Source organism: Myotis daubentonii, chromosome 16 (assembly GCF_963259705.1).
Source record: "Myotis daubentonii chromosome 16, mMyoDau2.1, whole genome shotgun sequence".
Taxonomy (NCBI): domain Eukaryota; kingdom Metazoa; phylum Chordata; class Mammalia; order Chiroptera; family Vespertilionidae; genus Myotis; species Myotis daubentonii.
This window is the reverse complement of record NC_081855.1, coordinates 38,162,149-38,185,600: the sequence shown is the minus strand read 5'-3', so window position 1 is coordinate 38,185,600 and position 23,452 is coordinate 38,162,149. Positions and strand designations below refer to the sequence as shown.

The following is a 23,452-nucleotide window of genomic DNA, read 5'->3' as shown; positions in this document are numbered from 1 at the left end:
AGAATTATGGTCCCAGAGGTAATGGAATACAAAATTCTTTATACATGTGCATTTATAAGGAAAAACTAATAAAAAAGTGTTAACTTACAATGTATACAGTTATTAAATATATATAAATTTTAAAATTCATATTTTCTTGCACAATGATTAAAATATAAACATTCAATTTATTTAATCTATTACTTACAAGGCTTTCAAAAAAAAGTAAAATCCTTTTACTAAATGACATGACAGTAAGTATAAGTGATTAGTACTTTCTTTATCCTTTAATATATTAATTCTCCCTATTCAAAGGTTTCTTAAACATTGAGCAAAGTCATATGTACAGCTCTATAGACTAAGATCTCAAGAATGTAAGAAATATAAATCAAAATGCAGTAATAATGAAGTAGCAAAATATTTTTCCCTAATTGTATAAATTAAAGGAACCCAGTTATACCCTAAAGTATATCTTCTCTGAACAAATGCATTTAAGAAGAGGAATTCAGGAAGTTAAATAACTGAAAAAGCCTAGATAAAATGCCCTTTTCTTTGTGAGTGGCTGAAGATCATTCTAAATATTCTAATTTTGAAAAACCAAGTTCCTACTTTTAGTACATTTCTAAGTTACCATGGCCAGAACTAAAAAGAGAAATTAAAAGCCAGTAAATGAACAGAATTTTAAGAAATTCAATCTATAAATTCAATTTATCTTAAATTGATCATTTCCAAATGGTCTGAAAATACAAAAATGGAAAAACTCTAGTTAACCTTTCTCAACTGGGAAAACAGACAATATAAATCAACATAAATACCAAATAATGTCAAGTTAATAAATCCTTAAAACTATCCAAGTACATTCATTTGTAAGCATTGCAGGTAATGAAATAAAGATTTAATGTATTAAAGAAGCATGCTTACAGAAATTCTAGGTTTCCACACTATTTTTTAAAAGTGTATTTTACTTGTATTGCAATAGGAATAGAATTCTATTCTGGAATCACAACTAACAAAAAAAAAGCAATATGACCTTCACATTTACATTAAAAAACTGAATTAACAGCTTTCTTCACAATGAAATATTTTTTAAAGTATTAAACTGTTTCTAAATTTCATACACACACACACATAAAAGTAAAAGAACACACAATTAAAATTAAATATATATGTCTAAAGACATTTCTTAATGGCTTCCCTGAAAACTATGTCAAATTCTCTTAGGTTGTGTTTCTTTTTCTACAAAGCTCAAAGTAGGCCTCGCATCTCAAAAACCCATGTAACAACACACAGATACTCTACTCGTCATACTCACAGGCTTTAGTTTATCTTCTTCTTTAGTCAATACTATATAATCTTTTCTCCAGAAAACCTGAAAGGCTTCTTCTTATTCACGGTCATGTTGTTATCAGAACTGACACATCAGTACTGATCCACACTTGAATCTTCGGCACTCAGCTCTTCACAATGCCCAGAGCTTACTGTGTGTTACAGGTGATACTTCTTACAGCAAATGTTGATTATGGTCCCAAAGCACAAGTGATGCTCCCAGAGGAGCTTAGAATCCCTAACAACCTCACCTGCTTCTTTTTGTGTCCAGAGATGCAATGTGGTATTTGTCTTGAACAGCTAATGATTTCAAGACAAATTACACGGACGAGTTCTTTTCATTAGAGCCTGACATAAGCTTATCCTTTCAGACTACTGCAGCAAATATAGATTGTATGATTCCCTTAGGAAAAAGGAAATATTTTTATACAATATTTCTCTGTGGCGCAGTTTAATTTATCCTTCTGTTTGAGCAAATTGATGGAAGAACTGGTTCTGAGGTTTCTAATGGCGTAGCATTAACACAGTGAATGATTCACGGATGTTCTTAACATTCAGGAGTAACATGGAAGGCTAGCAATACAGTCCAGGTCCAGAGCTGATGAATGGCGCAGTGCTGCTGTTGTCATAGCAACTGAGAGGAAAAAAGCAGCACCATATAAGGAGCTGTGACATGAATTCTGGGAACGATTTATTTTAAAAACCTGTAAGCTCCTCATGCCGTAAAGCTATAAACTCCTCTCTTAGTGATTCCTTCTCAATTTTTTCTCTTCTGAATTCCTAAATCAGAGCTGTGTGAACAAATATATATTGCAAAATACAGTAAGCAGTCACTAACAAAACTGCATATTAATGTAACTGAAAATATTAATAATACTGTATATGTGCCTGCATTATCTTCATAATTTATTGGGTTAAATGGTAAATTTAGACAGTGATAAGGAAGGAACTGTCTAGAATGTAAGGTATCAGAAAAGTTATTTTTAAATATTTAGAGATATTCAAAACCTGATTGAATGCCTTTCATTCAGATGGCAGTATCAGATACACTAAAACTACAGAACTATCACTTGATTAATATAGTAGCATTGGTATTAATTTCAAACAAAGACATACTACCTCCTATATTCCTTCTAGATGCAGAAAGGTTCAAAAGACACCAACTTCCTGAAAATGCGAATAGCCTTCACTCATGATCAAGGAAATGACTTGTGTTAACCACTGGTGAGACCGGGTTAGTGTTAGTGTTCCATCCCATGTGTCTGAAGGCCTTTCCCTAAAGGGTGTGGGGAACCTTTCTGTTGTCACAGTTTCTCCTCACCTCCCAGGAATCCAGAAGAGTCCCTTCCCTTCCAGTGGACAGCAGGATAGCTTGAAAAAAGAACCGTGGGAGAAGGGGAGCTAGGGTTAATGTATGATTTAGCAGTGGTAATGGTACTCTCTGCAGTATTCTAGACATGCTGTGAACTTTCAGTAGGCTTCTGAAGCATATGTTCCACTGTTGCTATTCATCTATTTAGATAGGACAATTCTATATGACAGTGATTTCAATCTTTTTTGTCTCATAGCACACATAAACTAATTACTAAAATTCTGTGGCACCACAAAAAATATATTTTTTGCCGATCTGACACAAAAAAAGGTATAATTTTTATTCTTTCACACCAAACAGCTATTGTGTTAGCTATTGTCATTTTTTTTTTTTACCTGATAATCTAAGATAAATGAGGTCAGTGCCTCTGACTAAATAGTCAGGTATTGCAAAAATTATTGTAGCACATCGATTGAAAATCACAGCTATATGAAATTGTTCTATATCATATCAATGGATATTTCTCTCCTACCACCACATATTTAATGAAATGTTCCGATACAAAACAATACAAAAGTAAAGCAAAAACAATAAGGTAAATTTATTTATTACACTGTTCTCTTATGTGGGCAGCATTGTCACTATAATGTATATTCATTAGTGAGAGAATATTCTGTCATGCTACATATTTATTATTCTTATGGGTTAAATATGTCAATTTGGGCACATTTTCTATAATGAAAGAAAATATGGTTTAGCATTATAATAAGTTCTATTTTATGATGTGAATATATATTAAAAGCTAAGCATTATATAATCACATATTATAATTTACTTCCTATTTGGAGAGTCACTAAAAGGATTTCTTCTGAATCATGGATATTTACTTACTTGCCTTTCATAATGTGTTGTGACTGAGAAGTATTTCTGAGGACCAACATTATTTAATCTTTACATCTAACATTTGAAACTTTGTGAACTGCTCAAATTCCAGCAGGTGGGCAGATAAGCAAGTAGGGAAGACAGGGTCAATTAAATATAAAAATAGACTTCTAGGAACTGTGGCATAAAATCATGGTGAGTTTTCTGGGCAAGATCACAGAGGAAGCATGAACAAAGAAGGATTTTCTTTTTTTCTGTGACCGTCATGGTACTTTCCACATTTAAAAGTGATACCCCATGCCTAGCCTGTTTGGCTCAGTGGATAGAGCGTTGGCCTGCAGACTGAAGGGTCCCAGGTTCGATTCCGGTCAAAGGCACATGCCCGGGTTGCGGGCTTGATCACCGGTAGGCGCCATGCACAGCCAATCAATGATTCTCTCTCATTACTGATGTTTCTGTCTCTCTCTCCCTCTTCCTTCCTCTATGAAATCAATAAAAATAAAAAAGTGATACCCCATAGATGGACCTTGAGAATATTATACTAAGTGAAGTAAGTCAGAAGAAGCTAAGAACTATATGATTTCACTCATATGTGGGATATAAAACAAACTCATGGACACAAACAGCAGTGTGGTGGTTGCCAGAGGGAAGGTGGTGGGGGGCGAGGGGGAAAGGGGACCTATTATGATGACAGGAGAAGATTTAACTTTGGGTGGTGGGCACACATTGCAATATACAGATCTTGTAACATAGAAAACCACACCTAAAACCTATATGATCCTATTAACCAATGTCACCCCAATAAATTTAATTTTAAAAAGTGATGCCCGACTCTTAGAACCACCACATACTAGCTAAAAGGGATTTAAGGTGTTCAGAACAGGCCTCCCCAAGATGTGCCATTTGGCATGTGAATTATTTTAAGTTGTAGGCCCGTGGTCGGCAAACTGCGGCTCGCGAGCCACATGCGGCCCTTTGGCCCCTTGAGTGTGGCTCTTCCTAAGCCTTAGGATTATCCTGATTAAGTTAATAACAATGTACCTACCTATAGAGTTTAAGTTTAAAAAATTTGGCTCTCAAAAGAAATTTCAATCGTTGTACTGTTGATATTTGGCTCTGTTGACTAATGAGTTTGCCGACCACTACTGTAGGCAATTGAGACCCTGTAGGTTCAGGTGAAACTTCTGCCCCTCCCTTAACTACCCAGAAGAATTTAAATTGGAGCCTTGCCCATAATAAGAGTCATTACCAGAAATAACTTACGACCTATGTATAAGGAAGGGCCTATTTCTAATTATTGAACACCTGTTCCTCGTATCATCTGCAAATGATCGCGCTCCCCTCCAAAGCCCCAAGGCTCTTCTTACCTTGTGCCTTGGCTCACGATGCCATATATGCTCCATTTTACCTTTCTGTTTCTGAACCTCTTATGTATGTGGGGTCTCTGGTTCTCTTATGTATGTGGGGTTCCGATACATACGCATGTGATTGAATTTGGTTAGTTTCTCTTGTTAATCTGTCTCTTGTAGATTTACTTATTAGACCAGCCAAAAGAACGTAGAAGTGTAGGAAAAAATTTTCTTTCCCCACGTGATATTAGCAATTACTAACCAAGTGATTACCAACTTTTCCACCTGTTAGGATTCCTTTTATTTTTCCCCATATAGACTTCCATTTTGAAAGATTTTATCTATCAAAAATTTATTTATTAATTAAACAAAGAAATATTAACTATTAATCGGAGTTTCTAATAAATACGAGTTGATCACAGTAAGATGATGCAAATTTATTTAAAGCAAAACAAAAAGTATTTAACTGGCAAACCATGTTTGACACATTAAGTGCTAGGCACACAGAGAAACGCTCTACAAATATTTCTTATTCCTTTTAACTCTAAGGTATTATTATTCTTACTTATATATTATCTAGACATAAAGCTTACAAATGAATGAGTGTAGAATTTTAACATAGTTCTTTGTCCTACTGGAAGGCCTGGACTCTTGAGAGTAATGGCACTATCCAAATCCCGTGTGTGTAAACATCACAAAAGGATTCTTTATTTGATAATACATGTTGACATGTAAGTGCTCAAAATATACATACTGACAAAGCCTCTCTTCTTAATAAAACTTTGTCAGGCTTCTTCTGAGCCCTGTTTTCCACTATGCCTCATCCTTGGGTCTTATACTGAAGCCTGCAGTCTAGCCAAGTTGTAGCAAGAATCCTACTAAGACAGTTTAGTGAGAATCCCCCCACCCTTGATAGCTGATCACTCTGTCCTTCGTTCAGCAAAAATTCAGTTAAATTGGTTTAGCAAAAATCCTATCTTTGATGTCTCCTCTTACTAATTTTCCATCCACTGCTGCCTTCCCTTCCTTGCTTCTTGGCTATAAATCCTTAACTGTCTTTACTGTATTTCAGAATTGAACCCAGTTCTAAACTGAGCTCTCTTTTTCCCTGTCGCAATACTTCCTGAATAAAATCCTTCTTTACCACTTTTAATTACTGTCCGGCTCTGGTTTTCTTTAATAATACTGACTCATGATACCTGAAGTTATCTAAATTGAATTAAGCAATAACTGACTAACATTCTCTACTTTTTGTCTGGAAGGCTACAGGGAGAGCAATGGGAGCTACTTCTACCACTGAATAAACCTTCAACCCATAAAACTAGAGCATCTGAATTAGAAACAGTACTTGAATGAGGTCCAGACCTACTTTAATTAGCATTGATGTTAGTATTCCAAAGAGTTTAAAAGCCTTCATTTACATTTTTTATTTAGCTTTAGAAGTATTTGGTAAGGTACTTTATCCATATGGAAATTAAAATAGAGGTATCTAATTTAGGACTGATGGGAGCTTAGATTACCACACATCTACTAGATTTTTTAATCTAATAAAATTCACTATAATACAACTTAAATTTTTTCTAAAAATGCTCTTTATATTTTTAATTTGGCTTTTCAATACTTTTCTCAAGACTATGTTTCCATTTTATCTAAGTTAAAAATGACAATAAAAGCATTTATTCAATGTTTATTATATGATAGGTTGTATTTTTAAGAAATCTTATTTAATCTTCATAGAAACTCTGTATTTTTCCTAATAATAAAATTCACTAAAGTATATCATGAATTTCAGTTTTCCCCCAAATTGCAAGATAATTATTTTCATGTAAAGAACATATAAGTGCATTAAAACATATCAGACTAACATTATGCATAGGCTTTTTTTTTTTAAATCAAAATAGCTTTAAATGATTTTCACAGGGTATCTTGAAAACAAGTCAATGATTCCATTTTATCTATGATGAAAAAAATACTTCGGCTGCAGCTAGTATCTAAAATAACTAGGTTGCAGCATGATCAAATTGATTACTGTGATTTATTTACCATCTAAATTGGCTTGCCACAGTCATTCCAATCTATTGGTAGCAAATACCTTTTAAATCAGGCCAAAATTACTTTTTCCCAAAGACTAGTTAATAATCCATTTGGTATCAGCTTACTCCTCAGAAAAGTAGAGAGGAACTCATTTGAGCCAATTAAGTAAATTACTTGAAGGTCACCTTCCAAAGACTCAGAACTGATACTGAACATAGTTGATAGAAAGTCACACAAATCTTAAAGTTACAATAATTATAGCTAACATTTATGGAATACCTAACTCTGTGTCAGATGCTGACATACCAACTCATCCAATTCTGTTAATAGTCCTATAAGGTATACACTATACAATTTTTTGGGGGTTCTTTTATTTTAAATGTATTGGGGTGACACTGGTTTAGGTATATACTATTATCATTCCCATTTTAGAAACAAGTAAACTGAAGTACAGAGACTTACAGCAAATTTGCACAAGTTTATAGAATAAGGAAATGGATGTCAGGGTCCATTTTGTTACAATGCCTCATGAGATTTTGAATTTTAATGTGGTAAAAAAATACAACTACTATATAAGAGTATACAACAAAATTTATGTCATCCCTTTCCCACTTTTGAGTTAGTTATTGTATCTCCATACCACACCAAATATATGTGTTTATGTGCGTATATCATTTTAAAACACCAATGGATTACTATTATTGATATTTAGATTTTCAATTTTTACTATATAAGTAATACTATATATATGTACACACACATGCATGCATACATACATACATATACATTTCAATTTTTTTCAAATTTATCTGAGCAATAAAATTGCTGTCATAAATTATGTGCATTACAATTTTGATACATATTGTCAAACTTACAAAAAGGCTGCATCAATTTACACCCCTACCAATAGTGTGAATACTCAAAATTTAACTTCTACTAAACTTACAGTGTACATAATAGACAAACAGTATAAATTCAGTAAGTGTTGAGTAAATAGACTACTGGCACTCCCAATTATCTATATTCTAAGAAGTATGCTGATGGGCTTTATGATTTTACCAACAAAAACATCTTGAAAAGAGCACTGAATAAGAATCTAGAGAATTGTGGCAATTCCATTACCACAACACTATGCTATCTCTGTACACTCTCTTCCATGTCCCCTCCAATGCACAGCAGTATCCAACTAGGCCAAATGAACCTTGAGGCTTGCTCAACTTCTATAGCTTCTAGTTTTCCTATATTGCTTAAACCAGCGATTTTCATCCAGCATGCTGCAAGAATTTTTAAAACATGCAATACCTGACTATTTAGTCAGGGGCAACTGACCTCTTTTCCCTTGGACTGTCAAATAAAAAAAATAACAGCCAACACAACAATAGCTGTCCTACATGAATGAATCAAAATTATACACACACACACACACACACACACACACACACACACACACATATATCTATATCTATATCTATATCTATATCATCTATCTAGTCCGATTGGTATGGTACAAAATTTTAGATATTAGTTCACGTGTGCCATGACATGAAAAAAGTTGAAAATTGCTGGTTTAAATCATTTGGCTATCACTTCTGCTACTTGGAATAAAGTCTTACTAGTATTTGATTTACCAGATGCTGTGGGTGAGTTAGCTAACTTCCCTAAAGCTTAATTTTTACATTGGTATAATGAGACAAATTTGGAATTTAAAGGCCTGGATGTTAACCTTGGCTCTAACAGCTTTCTAGTTGTATAATTTTGAGCAAGACATCTGACCTCTCTAAGACTTAATTTACTCATCTATAAAATGGAGATACATGTGAATAATACATGAGCTAATATGTGTATGTCACACTGTAAGCATTCAAATGAGAATTATCACCATTATTATTACTATCATTCAAAAAAGTATAACTTTTAAAACATGCAAAATTTTGAAGTTCCAAATTGGTATCTAATGTTAAAAGCAATTTTTAAAAACTTCTCACCAAATTTAAACAATTTTTGCTAACAATAACAGCTAACACATTCTGGGCATTTAATATTTGCCAAATGCCATTTTAAGCAAGCATTAAACATTGTGATCAGCCTCAATGGCGTAGGCCTGATTACCCATGATGTTGAAGATATCATTATCCTCATTTTACAGATGAAGAAACAGAACTACACAGTAGTGAAGTGAGTTTCTAAGAGCTGGGTTACAAACTCAAGCAGTATAAGCCCAAAGCCTATTTCTCTCTTAACCACTTACACTGTATTAATTTGTTTTTATACTGAATAGAGTGAGGTATGTAGGTATGTGTGTAGATATACTATATATCTATATATATATTTAACATTTAATTTTCTATCTCCAAATTTCATATATGTCTTTATTCTTGAGCAGACCTTTTCCCACTCTCACTCTCTGAAGACTAAACATAAGTCAAAATATTTAGAAATAGAATAGACCTATTTCTGCAAATGGGTCTTCATATATATACCTATGTGGAGGACTATAATAAATATGCTAAGAGTACAGAGATTACATAATAACAATGATAGGAAAAGGTTACTCCTTTATTATATCTTACAAGATTAAAAAAAGATTGTCTTTTTATCCCTTGTTAGAAGTTAAAGATCTATTTAAAGATCAGGAAATCACGTACAAGATTAGTGAACATGGGATACACTAGTCTCTCATACTCCATTCTTCAGATACTTGCCAACAAAATCTGATTAAAAGGTATATCAGATCATATTACTTCCCATTCCAGCTCTGCTTAAAATTCTAAGAGTAGGCTCCTTACTATGACCCTAAAAACTCTGGCTTCAACCTACCCCTCCAACTATGTTCTAGTACTCCCACCCCTGACTTACTCTGTGGAAGCCACACTTGTCTTCTTTTAATTCCTGGACCATGCCAATGGTGCTTTCTGCTTCAGGACTTTTGCACTGGCTGTTCCTTCTGCCTGGAAGGCTATGACCCTAGATCTCCCCATGACTGGCCCCTTTTTGTTATTCAGATTTCAGTTCAAATATCTCCTCCTCTGACCACTCCATAGAAATAAATCCTACCACCACCCCAGTCTCTCACTACCCCACTTCCTACTTTATTACCTTCATAGTACTTGTAATTATCTAAAATAGAGTATTTATTTATTGGTTATACGTTTATTACCAGTCTCTTTCCCAGTAGGAATATAAATACCTTCAAGGCAGGGGCCTTAATATGTCTTTTTTACCACTTTACTAACTGTATCTAAAGCAGTACCTGTAGGGCCTAAACAAATATCTTCACTATAGCACAGAAAAGGGATTAAACATTAGAAAGTGAGAAAGAAAATAGAATAAGATGACTAATCGGGCCCTACTTATTTAACTTGGTTGGTAATATGAATATAGGGAATATAAGACAGTTGGAAGTTTAAATGCATGGAAATAGATAGATTAGTAAGTGTTGCCCTAATGGCCAGATTACATTAATGCGTTTTGTTAAGAACCATTTTCTGGTAGAAATTTCCTTATGGTCAGGTAATCTTTCTCCATTCAACTTTCTCTTTACTTGTTCAAAACAAAATATAATTAGGAAAGGAAAGATAAATGATGAACAATTTACTAATATTTTAAAGTTAAGTTTTAGATTAATTTCATTCCAGGTTAAACTAGAAAATTCTTAACATCTCTTTCAATTTGCAGAAAATTGGCCACAGAAAATTTTTTATAACATCCTCTGTCAAAAGACAAATTTCTTTCATTAAGAAATTTAAAAATGCATTTTCAAACTTTAAATTCTTAGGTCCTTGACAGTCTAGAAAAACTAGAACTATGTGTATATATTAAGTAAAACAAAACTGTTTGAGAGGATACATATACTTCAAGCATTGTGAAATTAAAACTAAATAGTTCATACATGTAATTAACCAAGTATACCTCTTATTACTGTTCCCCTGTATCACCTGAGTGATATTAGGCATGTTGTTGACTTTTTTATTATATGTATACTAGAGGCCCGGTGCACAAATTTGTGCACGGGTGGGGTCCCTCGACCTGTCTGGCGATAGGGCCTATTGGGGCCGTCTCACCCAGTCCGGGAGAGAGGTACTGCGGGAGGTTGGCTGTGGGAGCACACTGATCACCAGGGGGCAGGCAGCTCCTGCATTGAGCGTCTGCCCCGTGGTTAGTACGTGTCATAGCGACCGGTCGTAATGGTTGCTTAGGTTTTTATATATATACTAGAGGCCCGGTGCACGGATTCATGCACGGTGGCATCCCTCGGGCTGGCCTATGCCCTCTCACAATCCGGGACCCCCTGGAAGATGTCAGACTGCCGATTTCAGCCCAATCCCCACAGGCCAGGCTGAGGGACCCCACCGGTGCACGGATCTGTGCACCGGGCCTCTAGTATGCATATAAGATCTTTGGTTAATCTCTTCTTACCCTCCCCCCTTACCTCTGAGATTCATCAGTCTGTTTCATGTTTTCATTCCCGTGCATTGAGCATCTGCTCCCTGGTGGTCAGTGCACAACGTAGCTACCGGTCGAATAGTCACTTAAGCTTTATATAGATATATGTGTGTGTATGTGTGTGTGTGTGTGTGTGTGTGTGTGTGTATATATCTTTTCATATATCCTATATATCTTTGACTATTTAAGTTGAAGTTCAAACTGGGACAGGCAAAGGAAATAGAAAAGTGATATCTCCGAACCCTCAGGCTAGCCAGCTAACTTCTATAAGGAAATGGCTATTTCTTTCCAAGTGTGTGGTAAAATGAAGCCACTTGACAGCCATCAAATTTGTTTTTTTGTTATATTCAGTAATCAATAATACCTTAAATTGCAAGAAAAAGTGGGTGTTTCTAAGCAATGAAATTTTATTCATGCAGAATCACATAAAATTTATCCTATTTTTAGATATCAGAAGAAAATAAGTATTTTAGTAAAATATTACTCAGCTATTTTACTGACTTTTATCTAATAACCCAAGAATCAAAGTAGAGTTTGCTATTTCAATATGCCTAAAAAACAATAAATAACATAAGAGGGATGACTGATGCTTTGTGGAACTATACAATAAAGAAATATCATTTTAATGAAAAAAATATAAGCATTGTAAAAGTTTCATTCAAAATAGATGGAAGAGAGAAAATCTGACTTTGGGTGGTGGGCATACAGTGCAATATACAGATCTTATAACAAAGAAAACCACACCTAGAACCTATATGTTAATGTTGACCAATGTCACCCCAATAAATTAAAAAAAAAATAAATGGAAGAGTCTAAAATTTCTATTTCCTCCTCTCTCCTCCTATTTTCTTAAGAATTGTCATACGATAATCAAACCTCCCTACTGTCTAGCTCAATGCCAGACACATAGGAAGTAGTCAATACATCCTTTGGGAATGACTTAATTTATTGCCTCTATGTACTCATAACCCAACAAAACTAGTCAACTTCCTACATCGGATATATACTGATAATGTTAAAAGAAATCTAACAAAGTGACCCAGGCTTACATATTTTCACACATAAGTCTCATTCAACATACTAAAATGTCTTTCCTGAAAAAGCTTAAACAAACAAAAGTTCATTTAATGAAGACAGTTTCAGATCTAACAACTTGATCTGAATGGGCAATATATATTTGAGATCATGTTAAAGGCAGTGCAATTCGTAACTTATGAATGATAGTAAATATACTAAGAAGTTGGAGGAATGTACAATGAAGAGGAAAATATCTAAATCGGCTTAAAAATAGATATGAAATATACAAATCAAGAATTCAAATAAAAACATGACTAATGTACCTTTGCTGAACTATGAAGCTCTTATTATCCTAAAATTATAATATCTCCATCTGTTAATCTGACATGAACAAGCTGATAAAATGAAATCAGAACAACAGTGTATTCTGGCAAAACTTGAAATTTCCTGAAAGCCTAGAAAAATATGTCCACAACAGATGGATCATTTAGAAAATAAATACATCAATCTGTTAAACTGAATACTATTCTAATTCCCTAAATTAAAATCAGTAGAAGCTCCTCTTTCCAAGAGTCTATGACATTAGGAAGGCCAAAAAGGAAAAAAACCTAAAGATGTACATAAACAGATCTGATATGACCTAAAACGTCATACTGTCAGGTTTCCTGTTAAACATACTTAATTTAGGTAAGGTCCTTACCAGTTAACTTCTTCACAGGTTGGAGCCGAACACTGATAGACTGATGTGTGAGTAAGGGGGAGGATGGAAGAGAGCGAGACATGCCCTCCATAATCCGAATGTGCTGCATACCTTCACTCACTGGAAGTGGTGGGACGGCGTAGTCTGGCTCAAAAGCACAGTCGCTTTCTGTGGAGATGCCACCTGTTAGACAGAAGAGGATGGAAACAAAAGAGTTGGTGAGAAAAGATTCTTCCTTCTCTATTAAAATTTGTCTTTTAGGATGATTCAGAATAGCATATCCTATATAATAAAAGCCTAACATGCTAAGTGTCTGGTCATCTGGTCGTCTGTTCAACTAATCAAAGCATAAGATGCTAATGATATGCTAAGGCCACTCAACTGCTCACTATGAAGTGCACTGACCACCGGGGGGGGGCAGGCAGTCGACAGGTTGACCAGTCGCTATGACGTGTTATGACGTGCTGCTGGGGTCTGGCCAATCAAGACTGAGATGGGCCAAACATGCCCTGAAGCCCTCCTGCGGTTCCTCCCCAGCTGGCCAACCTCCCACGTCCCTCCCCAGCCCCACGGTGGGGTTCCTTGGCCTGGCCTGCGCCCTCTTGCAACGTGGCACCCCTCGGGGAATGTTGGAGAGCGGGTTTCGGCCCGATCCCGCAGGCCAGGCTGAGAGACCCAACTGGTGCATGAATTCGTGCACTGGGCCTCTGAGTATAAAAAATAATTATAGTGTAAAGCCGTAAGTATTACAATTAGAGCAAGGTCTTCAATTTTCCCCCTCCCCTACCCCATAAGACAAACGTGAAAAAAAGATATTCACCTGCTTAACAATCCAATATATGCATTTGCTAGTAGGTCACTATAACTATTGCTCATCCCCTCTCTCCAAGAAAGTATGTGAACATACAAGTGGATAAAAGACTGACATTATTATATGGTAACCTTTGAATCTTTCTCTAACATTTTAAAAAGAGTAAACTATATGCTGTTCACTTCCATTTACATACTGTTAACTCCAACTCCTAAGAAAGTCAGATTAGATTATATACTTCAGACCAACTTTTCCCTAAGAAAACTAGAACATTTTTCGGGTGTTCCAAAAAAAAAAAAATAGCCACACTTTGGCTGCCATTATTAAGTCCAATGGGTTAAATCTGAAAGGTAAGAAACATTAATTGAGCTATCAGCTGTTAAAGTGTGTATACATTTTTTGGGACACCCTGTATATATTTTAAATCTTCCTGAAGGCACTGTAAAGTTAATAGCATAATGAAGAATTACAGAAGAAAACTGAAGCCAGGCATTTGGGGCTAAAGAAGCTTTTGACAGCTTTATAGAGCTGGAAAGACAAATATTGGCATGAAGGGAGAACAAAGTTGTGGAGGGGGACCTGGTAAAACTCCAACACGTTTGTTTGGAAGGTCAAAGGGCTACACTCTAGGAGTAAATATAAACCCAAACTAGGCTGGCCTTTACAGAACTGAAACCCACCTCCACATGTCTACCACAAAATTAAGTTAAGGCAATTTTGGATTGCTAGTGCCTGCTAAAAACAAACATAAATCTTCTTAGAGAAAGATAACAACGTCACCATAGGTCTCAAATTATTTCCACAAATTTTCATACACAATATTGGGCCCTTAATTAACAATAACAAAGAGATAAGATAACATGAAAAAAGTAAGTCAGAAAGACCATGCAGAAGAAATAGTCTCACAAGAGATACAAATGAACCAGGAAGCACAGAATTTAAAGTAGTATGCTTAACATAAAAAAGACTAAGATACTTAGGAATAAATTTAACCAAGGAGGCAAAATATTTGTATACTGAAAACTATAAGACATTGATAAAAGAAAATTAAAAAACATACAATGGAAGATATTCTGTGTTCATCTACTGGGAAGAATTAATATTGTTAAAATGTCCATACTACCCAAAGTGATCTATAGACTCAATACAATCCCTACCAAAATTCCAATGGCATTTTTCACTGAATTAAGAAAGCAATTCTAAAACTTTGTAAGAAAAAATGAAGCAAGTAATCTTGAGCAAGATGGACAAAGCTGGAGGCATCACACTTCTTGATTTCAAATTATAAAGCTATAGTAGTCAAAATAAGTTAGTAGTAGCATACAGACAGACACGCATCATGCAAACAGACCAATGGAACAGAATAGATAGCCTAGAAATAAACCCATGCATATACAGTCAACTAAACTTCAACAACGGCACTAAGAATACACAGTGGGAAAAGGATAATATCTTCAACAAACTGTGTTGGAAAAATGAGATAGCCACATGCAAAGGAATGAAACTGGATCTTTATCTTGCACCATATACAAAAATCATGTGAGCCGAAACCAGTTTGGCTCAGTGGATAGAGCGTCGGCCTGCGGACTGAAAGGTCCCAGGTTCGATTCCGGTCAAGGGCATGTACCTGGGTTGCGGGCACATCCCCAGGGGGGGTGCGTGCAGGAGGCAGCTGATCGATGTTTCTCTCTCATCGATGTTTCTAACTCTCTATCTCTCTCCCTTCCTCTCTGTAAAAAAATCAATAAAATATATTAAAAAAAAATCATGTGAAATGGGTTAAAAATGTAAACATAAGAACTGAAACTATAAAACTCCTAGAAGAAAATATAAAAGGAAAGCTCCTTGACATTGGTCTTGGCAATGATTCTTTGGATTTGACATCAAAAGCATAGGTAACAAAAACAAAAGTTAACAAGTGAGACTATATCAAACTAAAAAGTTTCTGCACAGCAAAAGAAACCATCAACAAAATGAAAACGGCAACTTACAGAATGGGAGAAAATACTGCAAACCATTTACCCAGTAAGTAATTAAAATCTAAATATTTAAGAAATTCATACCCAATAGCAAAACTAAATAACCTAATTTAAAAATGAGCAAAGGGCCCAAATAAGCATTTTTCCAAAGAAGACACAAAAATGGCCAACAGGTACATCACTAATAATCAGAGAAATGCAAATCAAAACCACAATGAGACATCACTTCATACCTGTTAGGTCAGCTATTATTAAAAAAGGGTCAAAAGATAACAAGTATTAGCAATAATGTGGACAAAAGGGAACCCTTTACACTGTTGATGGGAATGTAAACTGGTAGAGCCATTATGGAAAACAGTATGGAAGCTCCTCCAAATATTAAACATAGAACTGCCATATTAATTAGCTATTCTACTTCTAAGTATATATCAAAAGAAATAAAATTATCTCAAAGAGATAACATTCATATGTTGACTGTGGCACTATTCACAATAGCCATGATTTGGAAACAACCTCAGTTTGTATTGATAGATAAAGACAATGTGATTTCACACACACACACACACACACACACACACACACACAAACACACACACACACACACACACACAAATATTATCCAGCCTCAGAAAAGGAAATCCTGCCCTTTGTGACAACACGATGAATCTGGAGGATATTATAAGCAAAATAAGCCAGACATACAAAGACAAATACTACATAATCTCACTTATATGTGGAATCTTAAAAATACAGAGAGGAGAATGGCAGTTACTACAAATTAGGGGGTTGAGGGAAAAGAAAGATGTTCAAACTTTCAGTTGTTAGATAAATAAGTTCTGGATATTAGCAAATTGACATCTTAATTAGCTTAATTGTGGTAATCATTTCACAATGTATATATTTGTCAAAACATCATGTGGAAGCAAAACACACCCAAACTGAACTGCAATTGGAGAAAAAAATTAAAAGACAGGAGGAGAGCCTAAAGGAGCTATGGGACAACATGAAATGAAGCAACATATGAATAACAGGGGTGCCAGAACAACAGGAAGAGGAACAAGGATTAGAAAACCTACTCGAAGAAATAATGTCAGAAAACTTCCCTGAGGTGGGGAAGAAAAAAGTCACACAAGCACAGAGAGTCCCAAACAAGATGAACCCAAAAAGACCCACACCAAGACACATAATTACCATGGCAAATGTTCAGGACAAAGAGAGAATCTTTAGGCTGCAAGAAAGAGGCAGAAAGTTACATACAAGGGATCTCCCATTAGATTATCAAATGATTTCTCAACAGAAACATATCAGGCCAGAAAAGAATGGACAGAAATTTACAAAGTGATGCAAAGCAAGTGACTGAATCCAAGAATACTCTATCCAGCAAGGCTATCATTCAAAATTGAAGGGGAAATAAGAAGCTTCATAGACAAGAAAAGGCTAAGGGAGTTTATCAGCACCAAGCCAGCAATGCAAGAAATGCTAAAGGGCCTGGTGTAAAAAGAAGAAATAAAAAGCTAAGAAAGAAAACAGGCACAAAAAATAGAAATGGCTACAAACAAGTACCTTTCAATAATAACTTTAAACGTAAATGGACTAAATGCTCCAATCAAAAGACATTGAGTGGCTGAATGGATAAAAAAAAACATGACCCATATATATGCTGTCTACAAGAGACCCACCTCAGAATAAGGGACTCACACAGACTGAAAGTGAAGGGATGGAAAAATATCTTTCAGGCAAATGAAAATGAAAAAAAAGCTGGGGTAGCAATACTTATATCGGACAAAATAGACCTCTAAGTAAACCTTAAATATATACATACCATTTCTGTTTATGAATCATCTACACTAATAAAAGAGAAACATGGTAATTGGCGTACGACTGCTACCCTTTTCATTGGCTAATCAGCGAGATATGCAAATTAACTGTCAGCCAAGATGGCGACCGGCAGCCAGGCAGCTTGAAACTAACATGAGGCTTGCTTGCTTCAGTGACGGAGGAAACCAACATTCCCAGCCTGTGGCTGCAGGCCTCTGAGCCGGCAGTTTAAGAAACATTGTAACGAATACCGCCGGACTTCAGCCAGCAGGATCGCAACATTGTATGCAAAGGCCAGAAACCTACTTTCAGCAGCGGAGGCCTAAGAGCTGGAGCCAAGCCTCAAGCTAAAGCTGGCCCAGAATTTAAAAAAAAAAAAAAAAGGAAAAAAGGAGCGGTTGGGAGCTTCTGTCACCCCCAGCCTGAAAACAGCCCTCAGCCCCTCACCCAGACTGGCCAGGCACCCCAGTGGGGACCCCCACCCTGAAGGGAGTGTGACCAGCTGCAAACAGCCATCATCCCCTCACCCAGGCTGGCCAGGCACCCCAGTGGGGACCCCCACCCTGATCCAGGACACCCTTCAGGGCAAACCAGCCAGCCCCACCCATGCACCAGGCCTCTACCCTATATAGTAAAAGGGTAATATGCCTCCCAGCACTGGGATCAGCGAAGCAGCGAGGCCTCCCGGCACTGGGATCAGCGTGACAGGGGGCAGCGCCCAAACCCCCTGATCGCCCTGCGGCTCTGTGTGTGACAGGGGGCGGCCCCCAACCCCCCCTCCCCAGGCTCTGCTGTGTGTGTGACGGGGTAGAGCCATAACCTCCCCATCAGCCCTGCCCTCCCCATCAGCCCTGCCCTGAGTGTGACAGTGGCGGCGCCCCAATCCCCTATTGGCCCTGCTCTGTGTGTGACAGGGGACGGTGCCCCAACTCCCCTATCGGCCCTACTCTCTGAGTGACAGGAGGGAGCTCCTCAACCCCCTGATGGGCCCTGCTCTGTGTGTGACGGGGGGAGCTCCCCAACCCCCTGATGGGCCCTGCTCTGTGTGTGACTGGGGGAGCTCCCCAACCCCCCTGATGGGCCCTGCTGTGTGCGTGACAGGGGGCAGCGCCCCAACCCCCTGATTGGCCCTGCTCTGTGTGTGACAGGGGGTGGCGCCGCAACCTCCCCATCGACCCTGCCTTGAGTGTGACAGGGGGCGGCACCCCAACTCCCCAATTGGCCCTGCTCTGAGCCCGACCAGGGGCTGCACCTAGGGATTGGGCCTGCCCTCTGCCTGCAGGCCTAAGCCAGCAGGTCGTTATCTCCCGAGGGGTCCCAGACTGCTAGAGGGCACAGGCCGGGCTGAGGGACCCACCCTTCCCCCCGAGCGCACAAATTTTTGTGCACCGGGCCTCTAGTCCTATAAAATAAAAGGCTAATATGTAAGTTGACTGAATGGCAAAATGACCGGTTGCTATGACACGCACTGACCACCAGGGGGCAGATGCTCAACACAGGAGCTTCCCCCTGGTGGTCAGTTCGCTTCCACAGAAGCCGGGCTCATGGCTGGCAAGCATAGCAGCAGTGGCGGGAGCCTTTCCCGCCTCTGCAGCAGCGCTAAGGATGTCCGACTGACGGCTTAGGCCCGCTCCCCCCCCACCCCCAGCGCACGAATTTCGTGCACCAGGCCTCTAGTACTTCAATAAAGCTAGGAAACAAAGAGTGGGAAATATCAAAAACAAGCACATGGTCTTACATGAAATGATGACAATGTAGTTTAAACCAAGAAGTAAAATTTAATCAATTGTTCCCAATTGTGTTAGTTTTAATTTCAGCATATGGAATTCCAACTCATTTTGAAAACTGCTGTGGTGTATCATGTATTATAATTTAACCAGTCTCTTGTTAATGGCCACTTATGCAGTTCTTTATAGATGTAGATCCTAAGTACAGAATTACTGGGGCAAAAGTGCCGAGAATTTCTATTGAGAAATACTGACCAAATGCTGTATTAAAAGTCTGTATTGTCCTAGCTGGTTTGGCTCAGTGGATAGAGTGTCAACCTGTGGACTGAAGGGTTCAGGGTTCGATTCCTGTCAAGGGCACATACCTTGATTGCACCCAGGAGGCAACCAATTGACGGGTCTCTCTCACATGGATGTTTCTCTCTCTGTGTCTCTCTCTCTCCCTTCCCTCTCTCTAAAAGTCCATGGAAAAGTATTCTTGGGTAAGGATTAACAACAACAGCAGCAGCAGCAGCAGCAAATCTGTATCATGTTGCATGTTTTTTTAAAAAAGGTATGCTTAATATTTGAGAAAAATAAAAGTATAGAATTTCAGCAATGACTTAAAATTATGAAAACAAAAACTTAATAGATGGACTGAACAAGAGATTAGATAGAATTAATAAACTGGAAAATAAAACATTTGTGCATCAAGGGCACTATCAAGAGAATGAAAAAACCCTCAGAATGATAGAAAATATTTGCAAATCATGTATCTGATAAGTGTCTAGAATTCAGAATGTATAAAGAACTCCTACAAATTAACAATAAAAAGACAAACAATACAATTTAAAAACAGGCAAAGGACTTGAAAAGACCTTCAAAGGAATGAAGAAGATCTACAAATTGATAATAAGCACTCAACATTAAAAGATGTTCAACATTATTTAGTCATTACAGAAATGCAAATCAAAGCCACAATGAGATATTGCTTTAAACCCACTAGGTCAGCGGTTCTCAACCTGTGGGTCGCGACCCCTTTGGCGGTCGAATGACCCTTTCACAGGGGTCGCCTAAGACCATTCTGCATATCAGATATTTACATTACGATTCATAACAGTAGCAACCTTACAGTTATGAAGTAGCAATGAAAATAATTTTATGGTTGGGTCACAACATGAGGAACTGTATTTAAAGGGCCAGAAGGTTGAGAACCACAGCACTAGGTGTGTTTTTTTTTAATTCTTACCCGAGTATACGTTTTTACTGATTTTTAGAGAGAGGGGAAAGAAGAGAAAGAGAGAGAGAGAGAGAGAGAGAGAGAGAGAGAGAGAGAGAGAGAAAGAAACATTGATGTGAGTGAGAAACATCAATTGGTTGCCTCCTGTACAAGTGAGTGAAGCACCTCTTTTCACTTGAAATGTTCCAAGTTAAAACTTGGATGATAATTTTAGAATCTAATAATACTCCTTAAGGAATAATATTGCAATTAGTCCAATCTGGATGTCCTAGTTTACTTTTCTGCGTAAAAATATTTTCCTTCATCTTCTCTGTCCTATAAATTGTGCTTGAACTCACTGTAGCTATAGGGAAGGAAAAAAAACTAAAAAAAATATGTTTTAACTAAAGAAAAGTACTGGGAAGCATTCACATAATTGGACTGAATTAGTCAATCTTTCTTGGGTAAACAGCAATCTCAAAATGTCTGTAGTCTCCACAACAACATTATCTTTATGTTCATGAAGTCTGCAGAATCACTGTGGATCAGCTGATCTAGATTGGGCTATCAGGTTCAGAACTACTCTGATGTGTCTTTGATTTTGGGCCTACTCACTGAAGGGTCAGTAGTTACATAGGGAATGCTCTTCTTCTCTATGGTAGGTCACAAAAGTGCAGGAGGCCAAGTCAAGTCAGAGGAGCATATTTAAGGCCTCTGTTCACTCACATTCCACCTGGCACACTTTAGTGAGAACTACTAAAAAATTAAATAGCCAAAGAAATGAAAATATAATTTTATAACAGGAAGGAAGTAAAAAATTGGGAATCCAATTTACCAAGCATATAAGAGAATATTTATTGGTAACCCAAATTACTTAATCTTTATGTCCTACCTTTCTTTTGACTACCACTTTTCTTGCTTCAATCAACCAAACAGAAGTTACTGAAATAAGGTGATGGAGATAATGGCAGAAAAATATAAACTGCTACTTTGACAGAAAATATTCAGTTATGTTGGACACATTGTGATTAGACATTCAAAAACTGATCTAAGAAAGCACAGAAATAGCAAGTACAAGGCCCACCCTAGCCAAGAAGCTCAGCTAGTTGGAGAATCATCCTGTATACCAAAAGATGGTGGATTCAACTCAGGGCACATACAGAAGGCAACCAATTGATGTTTCTCTGTCACACCAATGTTTCTCTTTCTCTCCCCGTTTCCTCTCTAAAATCAATAATAATAATAAAAATAATAATCATCTCAGGTAAGGATTAAAAAATGAAATATTAGTAATTATGAGTCAACAAAATTTCAGTCATCACTGTCTTGTATTTAATACAGATGATTATTAGATACTAGAAGCCTGGTTCATGAAATTCGTGCACTGGGTGTGTGTGGGTGGGGGGGGTGTCCCTCAGCCAAGCCTGCACCCTCTCCAATCTGGGACCCCTCAGGGGATGTCCGACTGCGGGTTTAGGGCCCGATCCCACAGCAGTCGGACATCCCTCTCACAATCCGGGACGGCTGGCTTCCAACCGCTCACCTGCCTGCCTGCCTGATTGCCCCCTAATCACTCCCCTGCCAGCTTGATCGATGCCTAACTGCTCCCCTGCCGGCCTGGTCACTCCCAACTGCCCTCCCCTGCCAGCCGGTCACCCCTAACTGCCCTCCCCTGCTGGCCATCTTGTGACAGCCATCTTGTGTGAGGGCACAACAGTCAATTTGTATATTACCACTTTATTATATAGGATTAAAGTTCAAGTTAATTTAAAAATTCTTTATCCTAAGGCAATACCTAGTCTAAAGGACTACATTCTAATATTTCAAGTTATGTAAATAACCACAAATAACACTTAAAAAATAACCCCCCCAGCATAATTTATTGAACCATACACGATTTGCAAATTTTTTAGTTTACATGTCATACTTCAATAAAAGTTTATTTTTAAAACGTACACAGAAAAACAAAACAAAACATAGCATGGTGATAAACTAACTCCTAAAGTCAAGAGCTCTTACATATTTCAGAAACAAAGAGGTTTTGCCTACATTATTCCAAATGTTCTTTAAATCAAGGCTTATACCACTCTGTGAGTTGGTGATATTCTCATAAGTCGATCTATCAGGCAGGAAACAGGCTAAGAGAAGTGTAAAAACTAGTATAGGATCATGTAGTCAGAGAGCATGAATACCTATGTAGAAAATTCTAAGGAATCTACAAAAAAGCTGCTAGAAAAAAGAGTTAAACAAACTCAAAAGTTAAAGCAGCAATTTTCAACCTTTTTCATCTCATGGTACATATAAACTAATTACTAAAATTCTTCAGTACACCAAAAAATATACTTTTTCCTATCTGATGTAAAAAATAGGTATACTTTTGATTCATTCACACTGGACAGCTATTGTTATGTTGGCTGTTGATATTTTTTATTTGACAATCTAAGGAAAAAGAGGTCAGTGCCCCTGAAATAGCCAGGGACTGCATGTTTTAAAAATTCTTATGGCACACTGGCTGAAAATCACTGCTCTACAATGAAAGCATCATTAACAATAGGTATTTTATCTGCCTTGTTTACTGTTTTTGCCCCTCAGTCTGATTGAAACCTTGGTTCTGGGAGGATAGGGATGGTTTAGCTGACCCAGGCCTCTAGTCTTCTGTGGAGGCCCAGAGCTGACCCTTCCACCTATGTATCCTATTGGTGTTTTCTTCTCATGATCCTGATCTCAACACAGAAGGAACATCTCTTCTTACAGAAGCTTGAATGCACTGGCTAGGATCTCCCAACACAGTTGAAAGAAAGTAGTGAAAGCAGGCATGAGAGAGGGAAAACTCAGCTTTTCCTTACAATGTCTGCATCAATGAGATACAAGTAAAAG

The 23,452-nt window shown here is 37.4% G+C and overlaps 1 protein-coding gene across 8 annotated transcripts in view; it reads right to left on the bottom strand.

Annotated features, from left to right (window-relative positions):
• The window catches only part of TANC2 (tetratricopeptide repeat, ankyrin repeat and coiled-coil containing 2), a 281,996-nt gene that overhangs the window by 155,569 nt on the left and 102,975 nt on the right, over positions 1 to 23,452 (bottom strand). For 5 of the 8 annotated variants that reach the window (XM_059669888.1, XM_059669889.1, XM_059669890.1 and 2 more), the window contains exon 4: positions 13,043 to 13,225. In XM_059669888.1, the coding sequence (XP_059525871.1) occupies positions 13,043 to 13,225 (183 nt within the window). The remainder of the gene's footprint in view (positions 1 to 13,042; positions 13,226 to 23,452) is intronic. The other 3 variants (XM_059669893.1, XM_059669894.1, XM_059669895.1) reach the window with 1 other exon arrangement.